Source organism: Mastigoproctus giganteus, chromosome 2, assembly GCF_048544385.1.
Source record: "Mastigoproctus giganteus isolate SK-2022 chromosome 2, ASM4854438v1, whole genome shotgun sequence".
NCBI lineage: Eukaryota > Metazoa > Arthropoda > Arachnida > Uropygi > Thelyphonidae > Mastigoproctus > Mastigoproctus giganteus.
Genome location: NC_143576.1, coordinates 37,378,099 through 37,391,670, shown reverse-complemented (window position 1 = coordinate 37,391,670; position 13,572 = coordinate 37,378,099). Strand labels below are relative to the sequence as shown.

General features: G+C 36.7%; 1 protein-coding gene across 1 annotated transcript in view; it reads left to right on the top strand.

Moving 5' to 3' along the window:
- Positions 1–13,572, top strand: part of LOC150089270 (spatacsin-like) — a 445,059-nt gene that overhangs the window by 44,606 nt on the left and 386,881 nt on the right. The window contains exon 4 of the mRNA XM_090389929.1: positions 5,174–5,397. Coding sequence (XP_090246055.1) covers positions 5,174–5,397 — 224 coding nt within the window. The remainder of the gene's footprint in view (positions 1–5,173; positions 5,398–13,572) is intronic.

The window sequence follows — 13,572 nt, the reverse complement described above, 5'->3', positions numbered from 1 at the left end:
CACTGTCAGTGTAGTAACACTGAGTTGATACGTTGCTCTGATGTTGCTGTTTCCCATATGTAGTACTTTACATTTCTCAATGTTAAACTTCATTTGCCACCTCTCAGCCCATCTGCTCAACCTTTCCAGATCCTGTTGCAGCAGCAGCAGCATAGTGTCAGTAGTGTCCTTAACAACCTGCCAACTTTTGTATCATCTGCAAACTTGGACATTAAGCTAGATATACCATCATCAATATTATTTATAAATACAGAAAACAATAATGGACCCGACACTAAACCCTGAGAGACTCCACTGATAACATTAGTCCACGATGAGAAGTGCCCATTGATTACCACTCTCTGTCTTCTATCCCTCAACCACTCCTTTATCCATAGAAGCAATTTGCCTCCAATGCCACACTGCTCCAATTTGTGCAGCGGTCTTCCACGTGCAACAGTATCAAAAGCCTTTCTAAGATCCAAGTATATAATATCAAAGTTATTTCCTGCATCCAGTTCTGTTGTGACTGCATCATAGTATCCAATCAAATTGGTCAGGCAAGACTTCCCCTTAACAAAACCATGCTGTGGCCGAGCTATAACTGAAGTCTTGTCTAGATGATCCTGCAGTGCTTCTTTAACCAGTACCTCCATTAATTTTCCAGGAACAGAAGTTAAACTCACAGGTCTATAATTTCTTGTGTCAGCCTTTGATCCTCCTTTGTGAATTGGGGTCACATTTGCACATCTCCAATCTATGGGTACCTCTCCTGAGTCCAAGGAAGCTCTCATAATTATGGCTGAGGGTTTGCTTACTTCCTTTGCTGCCTCCTTTTATATAACTGGATAGATCCCATCCACCCCAGGTGCCTTTCTTGTGTTTATCTTCAACAATTTCTCCTCCACTTTACTCTCAGTTATTACAAGATTACCTAGCTTACTGCCAGAGTTGAATACACCTCTGGCATTCCCCTCGCTGAATAACTCCTCATCTGTGAATGTCGATGGAAAATATTCATTTAGTTTGTTAGCTACCTGAGCAGGATCATCAACAGTTGAACCATCGATATCAAGTGGACCAATCTGATTCATCCCCTTCCTTCTAGAGTTTACATAAGTAAAGAACTCTTTGCTGTTTTTCTTTGCATCCTTTGCCAAAGATAAAGATTTCTCATAATCTGCCTTTGCCTGCCTAACCTCCTTTGTGACTTGGTTACAGACCAGCTTATATCTCTCATAGGCTTCTGTGTCACGTGTTAATTTATATGTATCCCAAGCATTTTAGTTCTCTGCCATATGTTTCATTACTTTATCTGACATCCATTTAGGCTTGAACAATATTTCTTAGTTGGTATGTAAAGTCTAGTAGCTTCCAAGATAAGTTCTTTGAATGCTTCCCATTTTGAATTTGCTTTTGGTAACATCATCAGTTGGTCCCACTGTATAGAATTTAAATACTGTCTCAGACCATCGTAGTTGCCTTTACGAAAAAATAACCCTTTCCTTTACCCCCAATGGTAGTTACCTCTTTGAGTAAATCCCACTTCAGCACACTGTGATCACTGCCACCTAGTGGTTCCTCTATCTACAGATTCTTAATGCACGAAGAATCACTACTGATAATCAAATCAAGAGTACTACACCCTCTAGTTGCCTCCCGAACATGCTGATGTAGAAAAGAATCATCCAATAAATCCACAAAAGCCTTGCTAGTGTGTGAATGACCAACCCACAAATTCCAGTCAATATCTGTGAAATTAAAATCTCCCATTATAAGACTCTCTGGTTTACTGGCCCACTCTGTTTCCCTGTACAGTTTCTTATTATACTCATCAGAGTCATTAGGCCTATAGCACACTCCTACTCTCAATTTTGATCTTCCAGCGCTTATGTCACACCAAACTGACTCAACACTGCACTGCACTGTCCAGCGATGTCGACTGGCTTCACTTCCTTGGATTTTGTGTTTCTTAACTAATAGCATAACCCCTCCTCCCTTCCTATCCTGTCTATCCTTTCTGTAGACGTGTTACTCCCCGAATTCCAGTTCTGCATTCCTTATATCTGTGTGACACCACGTCTCTGATATCCTAAGAATATCTGCCTTTGATGCTTTGAGCAATACCTCAAATTCATCAAGGTTATTTACCAATCTCCTAGCATTGGTGTTCACGGAAGTATACATGCACCTGTTCTTTTTCTTAGCTACCCTAACACAACCCATGTGTTTACCTGTACCGCAATGACTCCCAGCAGTCTCTGAAATATCCTGCATCTTATTTTCAGTCTTCTGCTCATTACAATAGAAGCAGTGCAAGAATCACTTTCACCTCTGTCATGGCTACTGTTAATCTATTAGTCCTTGTATCCCCCCAAGCTAGCAGTTTTCTGACCCACCTAACACTGCCTCAATAGCATCAGCAAATATTCTTGCACCCTTTCTATTTAAGTGTATCCCATCCCTGTAGAAGCAATCCCTTCTGTTAACAAGTACAGACCAGGCTGAAAAAAATTCTACCCCTTGAGCCTTGCACAATCTTTCCAGGGCTGAATTGATTGACAAGGCTCTCATCATATACTCCCTCCTATCGTGTCTGGGCAGAATTGCAGACACTTTCAAATTTAACCCTGAGAAGGAGGAGAGCAGTTATCAGTGGACACTGCTCTTTGTGAACGATTTTATCAGTGGATGACCCCAGCGTTCAGTGCAGAGCCCATCTTAGGCTTAGGATGGTTAACGACAGCAATCAGGATGAGCTACTGCAACAGGATCTAAGAAAATTAGGCAGATGGGCTGAGAAATGGCTCAAAAGAAGTTTAACATCGATAAATGCAAAATACTGCATATGGGTAGCAGTAATACCAGATTAACATAAAAACATGTGATATTACTACACTCACAGTGGTAGAAAATGAAAAAGACCTGGGAGAAATTGTGCAGTCTGATATGAAGTTCTCTGATCAGTGCAGACAGAATGCCAGGACAGCTCATAGAGCTTTTTCAATGATATACAGGAACTTTGCTAGCAGGGATAAGGAGGTGATCATCCCATTGTACAAGGCAGTAGTTAGGCCGCATCTTGAATACTGCACATTGATCTGGAGGCTTCATTTTTGGAAAAATGTAGAGCTGCTTGTGCAAGTACAGGGAAGGACAATGAGATTTGTGAGGGGAACAAATTGGTGCTCTTACAAAGAAAGGCTTCAACTCTGCAAACTGCAGTTTCTGGAGTCTAGGCCCCTGCAAGGTGATCTGATTGAAGTGTATTGGCTTTGAATGGATTTAAGGCCACCTCTTGAGTACTGCATATTGGTCTGGAGGCCTCATTTTAAGAAGGATGTGGATCTGCTTTAATGGGTGCAGAAAATGGAAATGAGATTGGTGAGGGGATCAAAAGGATGATCTTACCAAGAAAGGCTTGATTTCTGAAAATTGTAGTGTCTGGAAATTAGGTACCTGTGAGGTGATTGGAATATACACATTTAATGTTGATGGCATTCTTTTTCAAATTGAGGAAGGATGATTGGAGGATAAATGTGTGGAATCAACTATCTGCTAGCCTTCAGCCAGCAGGTAGTTGATTGTTGGAACAACCCTTCATCTGTTTTTTTGGAAGTGGGTACTTTGAATAAATTCAAAAAGAAACTATTGGAGATGGACTGGTGAGTAGTTTTTTTTTTTTTTTTTTTTCCCCTTTCTAAGATTGCTTTCTTGCATCATCTGCTACTACTAATACAAATTGAGAAGGGAAGTACCTGTTGAGATACCTACAAAAAAGGCATACCATTATGTTAATTAATGACCCATCTTTTATGAACTCTCTGAACCATTGATATTCAGTCTCTGCTGTATCCCTTTATCTGCAGGTACTGCTGTTCACACTTGGCATCTGTAATTCCACTACTTCCGCCAACCGTTTATAAACATGTGTCTCAACTAGTCAAATTTCATTCGCTGTACAATTCCATACCCACTGATCTAATGTTTTCCTCTACCTCACGTGTTATACATTTTTCTCTGGAACACCAGAGAAATTGCCATTAGAATTAAATGTGTAGAAATTTAGGTCTAATAATATCAAGTCAAATGTTTTGACAGGTAAATTAATGAACTTTGTTTAAAACTCATTCCTCTATTTATAACACTGATGTGCATTTTCTGCTACACATCCTTTCTACAGAAATTTCCAATGTCTTGGTTCTGACTTAGTATTTTTGTAAGTCCACTTCAACTTTCATTCACAGTTAACTCTTTCATTCTGAGCATTTTATTTATACCAAAATTACTTTTGCAGAACACAGACAGCATTGTACAGCTGCTCTTACTGCCATCTCAGCACTTGATTTGTTGCTAAGAGATTTGTAAGAATGATAGGACTAGGGTATGTCTCCTACAGGCTAAAGTTGATAACATTGAGTAGCTGTCATCATTTAAGGGCAGAAAGGTGATATTCATTTACATGTTGGTACTGATGATATTAAGAGTAGTAGATATGGTGATTTAATTAATAAGTAAAAGGCAGTATAGAGAAAAAGTTGAAAGTTAAAATTGAGTGTCTGCAATTCTGCCCAGGCTCAATAGGATGGAGTACATGATGAGAGCCTTATCGATCAGTTCAGCCCAGGAGAGACTGTGTATGGCTCATGCAGTAGAAGTTTTCTCAGTGTGGTCTGTGCTTGTTAACAGGAGAGACACAGGAATGGGATACACTTACAAAAGTGGTGCTAGGATATTTGCTGATGCTATTAAAGCAGTGTTAGATGCATTGGGAAACTGCTAGCTTGGAGGAAGGGATAATACATAGACTAATAGATTAACAGCAGCCTCAGACAGAGATTAAGTGATTCTTGTAGTGCTTCTATTGGAATATGCAGCAGCCTGGAAAGCAAGGTGTCAGAGATTTCAAGGTCTGCTGGGGATCATTATGGAACAAGCAAAATACATGGGCTGTGTTAGGGTTACTAAGAGTGAAAACAAGTGCATATACTCCTTGTATCTAACACTAGGAGCGCATTGTTAAATTCGATGAATTTGAAGTACTGGTAAAGTGATTGTGGAGATGAATGTTGTGAGGGAATAATAATGTTAATTAAAATAATGTATATCTTGTTCTGTAATATTTTTAATATTCAGATCAAGTGGTGTCTATTCTTATACAGCACTCTTTAAGACTCTAATATTATACTTTCAGTTAAAGTGCCAGATTTTAATAAACTCTATCATTTGCTGCAACATTTAAAAGATATTGAAGTCTCTATAAAGATGAAACAACTGCTTTTAGAAGAGGATACTCCTGACTACATAGATGAATGTTGGAATATAATTCAGCAATTACAAGCTGGTTCTAACTATGATGAAGCGAAAATGTTTGCTCAGAAAGCAAATCTTCCAGTTGATACCATCATTATTAATCAGGTAATTTTAACATTAAAAATTCATGATTGATTCAAGGTAGGAAATTAATTTCATTTAAAATTATACTATTAAATTATCACTTAATTCTCTAATATTTCATAGTCACCTTCACTTTACAGTGGCTGACACTAATGTTCATTTTTATTATTCTATTACTACATGATTAAAAATGAGTATATAAAGCCATTCTATTAAAAAGAAGAATTATAGTCATTTTTGTTTGCTGTCAATCAATAATCTAACTACAGTAGAATAAGTAATGAAAGTATGATGTGGTTTGCTTTATTAAATTTACATTACTGTTTTCTTAAGGCTAATGGCTCTTGTTATAGAAAAAGAAATCATTGATTTTCAAGTAAAAAAATTAATTCTGTTTGATCAAAATATTATAAAAACATACATAATTTAAATAAGCAGTTTTGATTAGTGTATATTTGGTCTTAAAAAAAAAAAAGAATCTTATATATTTGCCTTTTTAAAAAGTAGATATCTGTTGTATATCTTAATGTAACTGCTATAAAAACATAAACAGTTTTTTTAAACGAAACTTAGAAAGTAATCCAAAATAAAAACTTAAAAATTCAAAGGTAAATGAAAAAATATTTAAGGATATAAAAATGGTGAAGCAGTGTACTTCAAACGATTAAAGGATGGATAAAAGGCCAGTGAAAAGTTAGAACATCAAAATTAGTAAAAGCTTTATGTAATTATAAAGTAAAATTAAGAGTAAAATATAAAATTTGTACTAGAATGAAATTCCCCCTAAGAAAGTATGCACAAAAGGTATGTACTTTCATATAAGCAATTTTCTTCGTGAATAATATTGGGATTATCCTAAATCTACACAATTTTTTTTTTACTGAACTGCAATCTTTTTTTTTTTTTTTTTTTTTTCTTTTTTACTTTTATGATGACAAGCCCTGTTCTGGGATGGTTGGTCCCCAAACTCACTCTGTGGCTTCTAGACTTCATTCAAATGAGGGCATAGAGTAAAAAAATATGTGGAGGTCCTACAGTCTCGAAACTTTTATTAGACAGTTGATCAGACAACTTTGAGTAGTCAAGACCTGCTAATTTTCGTAAAATCAGACAAATGCTAATAATTTATTGTAATTTTTCCTTGTAGAGGATCTGCGATCTCATGCAAGGATTTAGGACAAAATCTGGCTTTTTCCTTCATCCTCCTTCCATATAATTGCAATTTCAACACCTTCTAAATTACACCTCTCCCGGAGGCAGCCGTCCTTGAAGAAAACCCCAGATAGGAGTATTTTTCTGCCTTAAAATAAAATATATAATATTCTTAAAATTTAATGTTCCTTTAAAATTCCAAAAAATAGCCTATCTACCCTTTTCAAAAAATCCACAAAGTTTATTTTAAATCCATAATGAGATCGCAGATTCTCTACAAGGAAAAATTACAATAAATTATTAGTATCTGTCTGATTTTACGAAAATTAGCGGATCTCAACTACTCAAGTTGTCTGACCAAATGAGGGCACTGAGTTTAATTAGTGACCTGTCTCTCCAGGAAAAAATGAATATCTCATTGACATTTGTTTTTTACTGTATGTATTTGTATGACTTTTCTGTGAATACTTTTATGGCACTGTTCATCTAAGTCGGCATGTGTAATCCCCACCCCCAACTCTCTTCAAAACAAGTCTGAAATGTGCCACAACTAGCCACCATCCACTTATTGTCCACTCCAGATCCACAGAATGAACCTTTATTCTTCCTCATTCATCCCTTCAACTTCTGTTTCCTGGGTAAACATTCTTCCCCATATTTTTTTCTGAAAATTACAATGTCCTGGAATTCAAGTCTAATGCCATCTTCAGTCCTTTCCTCCTTCAACCCAGGAATGCTACTAAGTACTATAGGTTCTAATACCTTTGATGTTTGGGGTTTTCATTAAAAAAGAGAAACTCTAATGTTGATGTTGAACTCTGTTTTCTGGGAAACAAGAAATATATTGTGTAAAAACAATAGGTGGAATGGAACCAGGATAAGTATATATGTATGGAGGGGTGCAAAAGTTAATGATGTTCTAGTAGCTTTCAACTTTTAAGGCAACGAAACATGACAGTTGTTGCACATACATTGATATTAATGCTACTGAGAAGGAGTGGATGGTTTATTTAAAAAGTATAGAGCAGTTTTAAGAAAAATTCACTGGTTAGGATTAAATTTGAAAATGATAGAAGGGACTACATGAGAGAGAGCCCTGTGAGTCAGTTCAGTAGATTTGATACAGTATTTTTCTGTTGTCAGTACATCTGTCTTGTTAACAGGAGAACCTGCTTTCACAGTGATGGAATACACTTAAATACTGTAAGAATATTTGCTGATGCTGTCAAGGCACCATTAGGTGGGTCGGAAACTGCTTCTTTGAGGGACTACTCAGACTAATAGTTTGTTACAGTAGCTGGAAGTGAAAGTGATTCTTTTGATTCTTCTGTGCTGTGGCCTGGAACACAAAGTGCTGGGGATTTCGAGGCCACCTGAAAACCCCTCCTTGGATGAGCAAATACATTGATGGGCTTGTTAGAGTTGTTAAGAGCACAAACAGTCACATATGTACTATTTTTACACTAAAACTAGGAATATAGTGAGCAAATTTTACAAAATTGAATCCAGTATTGGTTAAGTTGTTGGAAAGGCACTACAAAGACCTACAGGATGCAGAATTTGAATATGGCAGGTACAGAAAGGGCAGCAATGGGATGGGGAGTTATGTTCTTGGTTTAGAAGCACATAAAATCAAACGCAGTCAGTGTACCTTGGGTGAGAACAACATAAAATCTAAGGCAGTGCACACAATTGTTGTGAGTGGCCACATAAACTGGGAAAACAAAAATGAGAGTAGAAGTGTATTATAGGCCAACTGACTACGAGATAGAGGAACCATTTGGTGGCAGTGATCATAATATATTCATAATATATTCACTTAAAAATATAACTACAGTCAAGGGTAAAGAGAATGGATTTTTCTTTCATAGAGGTCACTACAGTGGTTCCAGTTGTTTTCAGCAGAACCAACTGATGATATTACTACAGACCCTCGGCGGGAAGTATTCAGGTAAATAATCTTTCAAGTTAGTAAGAGGAAACAGAAATCTATAGTAAATATAAATTGGTCTGCAAACAACTAAGAGGTTTAAGCAAGCTGAGGCAGATTATAAGAAAGAATGCAAATAAAAGTAGCAAAAAGAATTCTTTGCTTATGGTAACATTAGAAGGAAAGGGATGAACCACATTGGTCCACTAGATATGAATGGGATACATCCTGATGATCCTGTTCAAGTTTCTAAAAAAACTGAATAAATATTTCTCATCTGTGTTAAAGCATGACAGTTTTATGAATGGAATTACCAAATAGCAAATGATAACTAGGAATTGAATTATTTTGTAATAATTAACAAGAATCTGGAAAAGAAATTATTGCAAATAAGTCAATTAGGGGCTGATGGAATCTATCCGATTATATTAAAAGAAGCAGCGATAGAGGTAAGGAAGCCTTTGGCTATAATTGTGAGATGGTCCTCAAATTTGGGGGATGGTTCCTATAGATTGCAGATGGTGAAAAGTGTGTAGATTGGAGATGTGGTCTTCTCTTCTATTCTGAAATGTGAGTAATTACAGACCTATGTGCTTGGCTCTGTTCAAGGAGTCGGGCATAGAGGTCTGTAATTGAGGGAAATGAGTAGTTGAAGAAGTATTGCAGGATCTCATTATGACAGAAATGATTAGAAAAGAACAGATTTTGATCAGAAAAGATGAGATAGATCTTTTCTAATCAATCTGAGTACTGCTGTTATGCAATAGCAAACTAGATGCATTAGTATAGGGATATGATGAAAGAAAGCAAGCTTATACATCATCCAAAGTGGGGGGGGGATTCCCATTTCATCCATCCATCCATTCGCCCTAAAAGTTTGTCCAGTTATTCCTTGAATTTGTTTAAGCCAGTGCTTTTTTTTGGTACAGTACGCAACGGTACGGCACACCGCCACCTTTATTAACAGTGACATTTGGGTGCAGTACACAGAGGCGTAGCTAGGCTTTTGGTGCCCTTTTCAAATTTGTGGCTACGTGCTTTGTTTTGATAATTGGTAAAATCATAATAAATAATAAGTACAATGGAACCTCTGTTTAACGAACCTGTCCACAAAATGTCAAATTATTTTCAGCACAGAACAATATACATTTTAATATTATTTTTGAAATTCCATTTCGAAATTCATTTTTGAAAACAATCGAAAACAAAGAAGCATGGAAAACAATATATTGCATCTTTGTTTTTGCAATAAAATAACCATTTCCATTCTTTTTTTCAATACCTTAATTTTTGTATTTCCACTATTTATTGAAACATCAGCCATTAGTGACAGGATATGTACTTAACACTCATGTTCAAGAGCAGTGTAGGATAGAACACCCTGGGACAAAACACCCCTAGGAAAAAAACTATGGGACAAAAAAATCCTGGGACAAACAATAATACTAAATTCTGAAATCGTAATATTTTTTATTATTATTTATAGTTTATGAACACTTCTCTGACATGTAAAATATTACATACGTTATGTCATAAGCTCATAATATGTCATAATACTTATAATACCTTCCTACAATAAGGAAGGTATTATAAGTATTGCACTGCTTTAATACTTTACATTATAAATTATAAACACTTGCATTATAAATCTATAGCTCACTGCTTTACAGAAGGACGAACTTATTTACACAATCATAAAAATTAACATAATAAAAGGAACATCATACCGTATCTATAAAAAATCAAACAAATAAAGCACAATGTTGAAAATCTCATTAAGCCTCAAGGTTCATTTAAAGTTCATTTTTCTTCTACCTAATGCTGTGACCTACGTCATTCAGAAATTCCTTCAAGGTCTTTCTCTCATTCGCATAGTCTAGACAAAGGTTCTTCAAACGCTGTTGATACTCCTTTGTGGCATGTTTGACTCATGTTCTTGGAGGCTCACCATGAGAATCCTTAATCAGGGCTGTTGATACCGCCTGATCCTTTCTAATACTTTCAGTGGCCTTCCATATGGTTGGGTAGTCATGCCCCACAGGCCCATGGAAAGCAAAATTCCAACTCTCGCATAGGTTGTTGGTGCGAGCCTCCTCATTAATGGTTGCCTGATGGACATTCCATAATGTGGTGGAACCAGGAGGAATCTTTCTCATGAATACTGGAAGTAGTCCATCAGAAATAACTGGTGGCTGGATGCAACGACAAGTGTTAGGTCCTTTGGAAATGCTCCTTTCTGTAAACATTGAACGTTACGTTTCAAAGAATCTAGCCGACCAATGGCACAACTGATTTCAAGTGGTTGTTGACATATGGCTTCTGAAACAATATATGCAGATCTGACCCTGTTGGTCAAAGCAGCTGTCTTTATGATGCTCCTTACTTCGGCTGCTTTAACCTTTTTAGGATTTGGGTTGTGGCTGTGTTCAGTCACAGAAAGTAGTTAGTTCACCAAATCTGTATGAGCAAAACCTTTGCAAGAAAGTGCATTCCTCCACGAACATTCCCAACTTATTCATCTACTGTTTGAGCTCTTCTTGGTGTATAAGTAGCTTTCTGCACACAGTTTAGAACCTCCTTTATTATTCTTGATGATCTCCATGGCGATTGAAGAAAGACTGATTTTTCATGTCACTCAAAGAGTATAACCAATTTTTAAAAACACCACAAAGCTCACAACAACAGTATAATACCATAGACGTTAACACTATGGTACCTGAAGTGTAACTGGTGCCTCAGGTTAAATCTAGTAGCCTTATATACACACCTGACTTGCCCTCCCCAGCAATGGCTTGAGGTTAATTCTGATTTAACCCCTGGAAGACTGCTAAGATACAAAGTGAGGTCACATGATCACTAAATGGTGACCTGAGTGCATATCAGGTCACTTTTGGAGGATTATTCAGGTAGGCAAAAAAAAAAAAAAAATTGATCAATAGAGTGAACCAACACAGGCAAAGATTATATTTAAAATTTAATAAAGATTTAATATTCTTCAGGATTACGTAATTATTAAAATTACTAAACTTTTTATAATGGTGTTAAAGACTGACAATGGAAAAAATGGGGCTTTTGTCATGTTTTACTTTAACTAAGAGGGTTTTGTCTTACTTTGCACTTTAATTGATGACGTTCCTGGGGAGATTTTATTTAAATTATAAATCACAATATTTAAGATTACCTCTTTATATAACAAGCACAAAAACACTATACATATATTATTTATAACTTCTAACGTACTCAGTATCATAGAACGTACCCAGTGTGTGAATTGTGAACTGTCGTGCATTTTGCATGCACTGATGAAGCGGTTGCCTGATTGGTTCCTTCAAAATTATGTTCTGGCAGCAAATAGATCTATGCGATATGCAGTATGTATTCAGATTTAAGGATGCACATAGGCTTGATTCACCTTCTGAAAACATAGCATTTGGCAAAAATTAATTTCCCCCTGCTCTCTGCTCGCATTCTGATGCGACATCATCTAGGGGCGCCATTTCGTCAGCTAGTCTTGGGCGGCAAAATAGCTTGTCACGGAACTGATGTGGCCTGTCAGTGGCGCTGTTCTGATACCGGTGCCCTTGGCACCGGCCCCAATGCCTATTATTCAAATAAGTTGAATAATCTTTTGGGTACTATTGTTTACCTATTATTCAAATAAGCTTAAAGTTATTTAACTAAATTTGCATTTTGCACTGTATGATGTTAAGATATTTGCTATATAAAACTTCATAACCATTTTTAGAATTTTAAATTACTCACTCGGACCTCTGATTAACAAACTCCTTTATAGTGAATTTTTTCAAATTCCCCTTGGTAATTACATTTAAAATAGTTTCCCTTGACCGAAGAAAATGTTCATATAACGACGGATTAGGAGAAACTTAACTAAGTACGCACTTTTCACACTCTTCACACTTTGAGGACTCTAGTAGAGGGGGGGGGGTTATTAATAGGAACTGTTCTTCTTAGAGGAGTCTCAGGGTTCAATTCTTCACTCCTTATTGTTTTCAATATTTATTAGCAATATTGATGAAGGCATATTAAGCTTATTTATTGTGTGAATTTGCAGGTGATACAAAGGTTTGCAAGGTAGTTATTTCAGGAATTGTTGTTTACTATTGCAACAAGACCTTTGGACATTTCAGCTGTGTGAAAACTCATGCACATGGGGGTAGAATTTTTCTCAGCATGGTCTGTGTTTGTTAACAGGAGAGATTGTTTCTACAGAGATGGGATACACTTAAATAGAAAAGGGTGCAAGAATATTTGGTGATGCTGTTGAGTCGGAGTTAAGTGGGTCGGAAAACTGCTAGCTTGGGGGGGGGGGATTCACAGCCTAATAGATTAACAGTAGCCACAGGCAGAGTTGGAAGTGATTCTTGCAATGCTTCAATTGGAATGAGCAGCAGCCTAGAAAGTGAGGTACTGCAAATTTCAAAAGCTAGTGGGAGTCATCATGGAACAAGTAAATACATGGGTTGTGTTATGGTAACTAAGAATAGGAATTGGTGTATGTATACTTGCATGTACACCAATGCTAGGAGTATAGTAAATAAACTTAATGAATTTGAAGTGCTGGTCAAGGCATAAAAAGCAGATATTGTTTGGATATCAGAGACGTGGTGCCACACGGATATAAGCAGTGCAGAATTGGAATTTGGGGAGTACAATGTGTACAGAAAGGATAGACAGGACAGGAAGGGAGGAGGGGTTATGCTGTTAGTTAAGAAACACACAAAATCTAGGAAAATGCATCCAGTTGACATTGGTGGACAATGCAATGTTGAGTCAGTGTGGTGTGACCTAAGCACTGGGAAAGGGAAAATGAGAGTAGGTGTTATGTTATAGGCCTAATGAATCTGATGAGTATAATGAGCAATGGTGCTGTGAAATAGTGTGCCAGTTAATCAGAATGTCTTATGATGGGGAATTTTAACTTTCCAGATATTGACTGGAACTTGTGGGTTGGGCACTCTCACACTGATAAGACTTTTGTGGATTTATTGGATAACTGTTTTTTACAGCAACATGTTCAAAAGGCAACCAGAGGGAGTAATACTCTTGATCTGATTATCAGCAGTTATTCTTCATGCGTTAAGAATCTGCACATA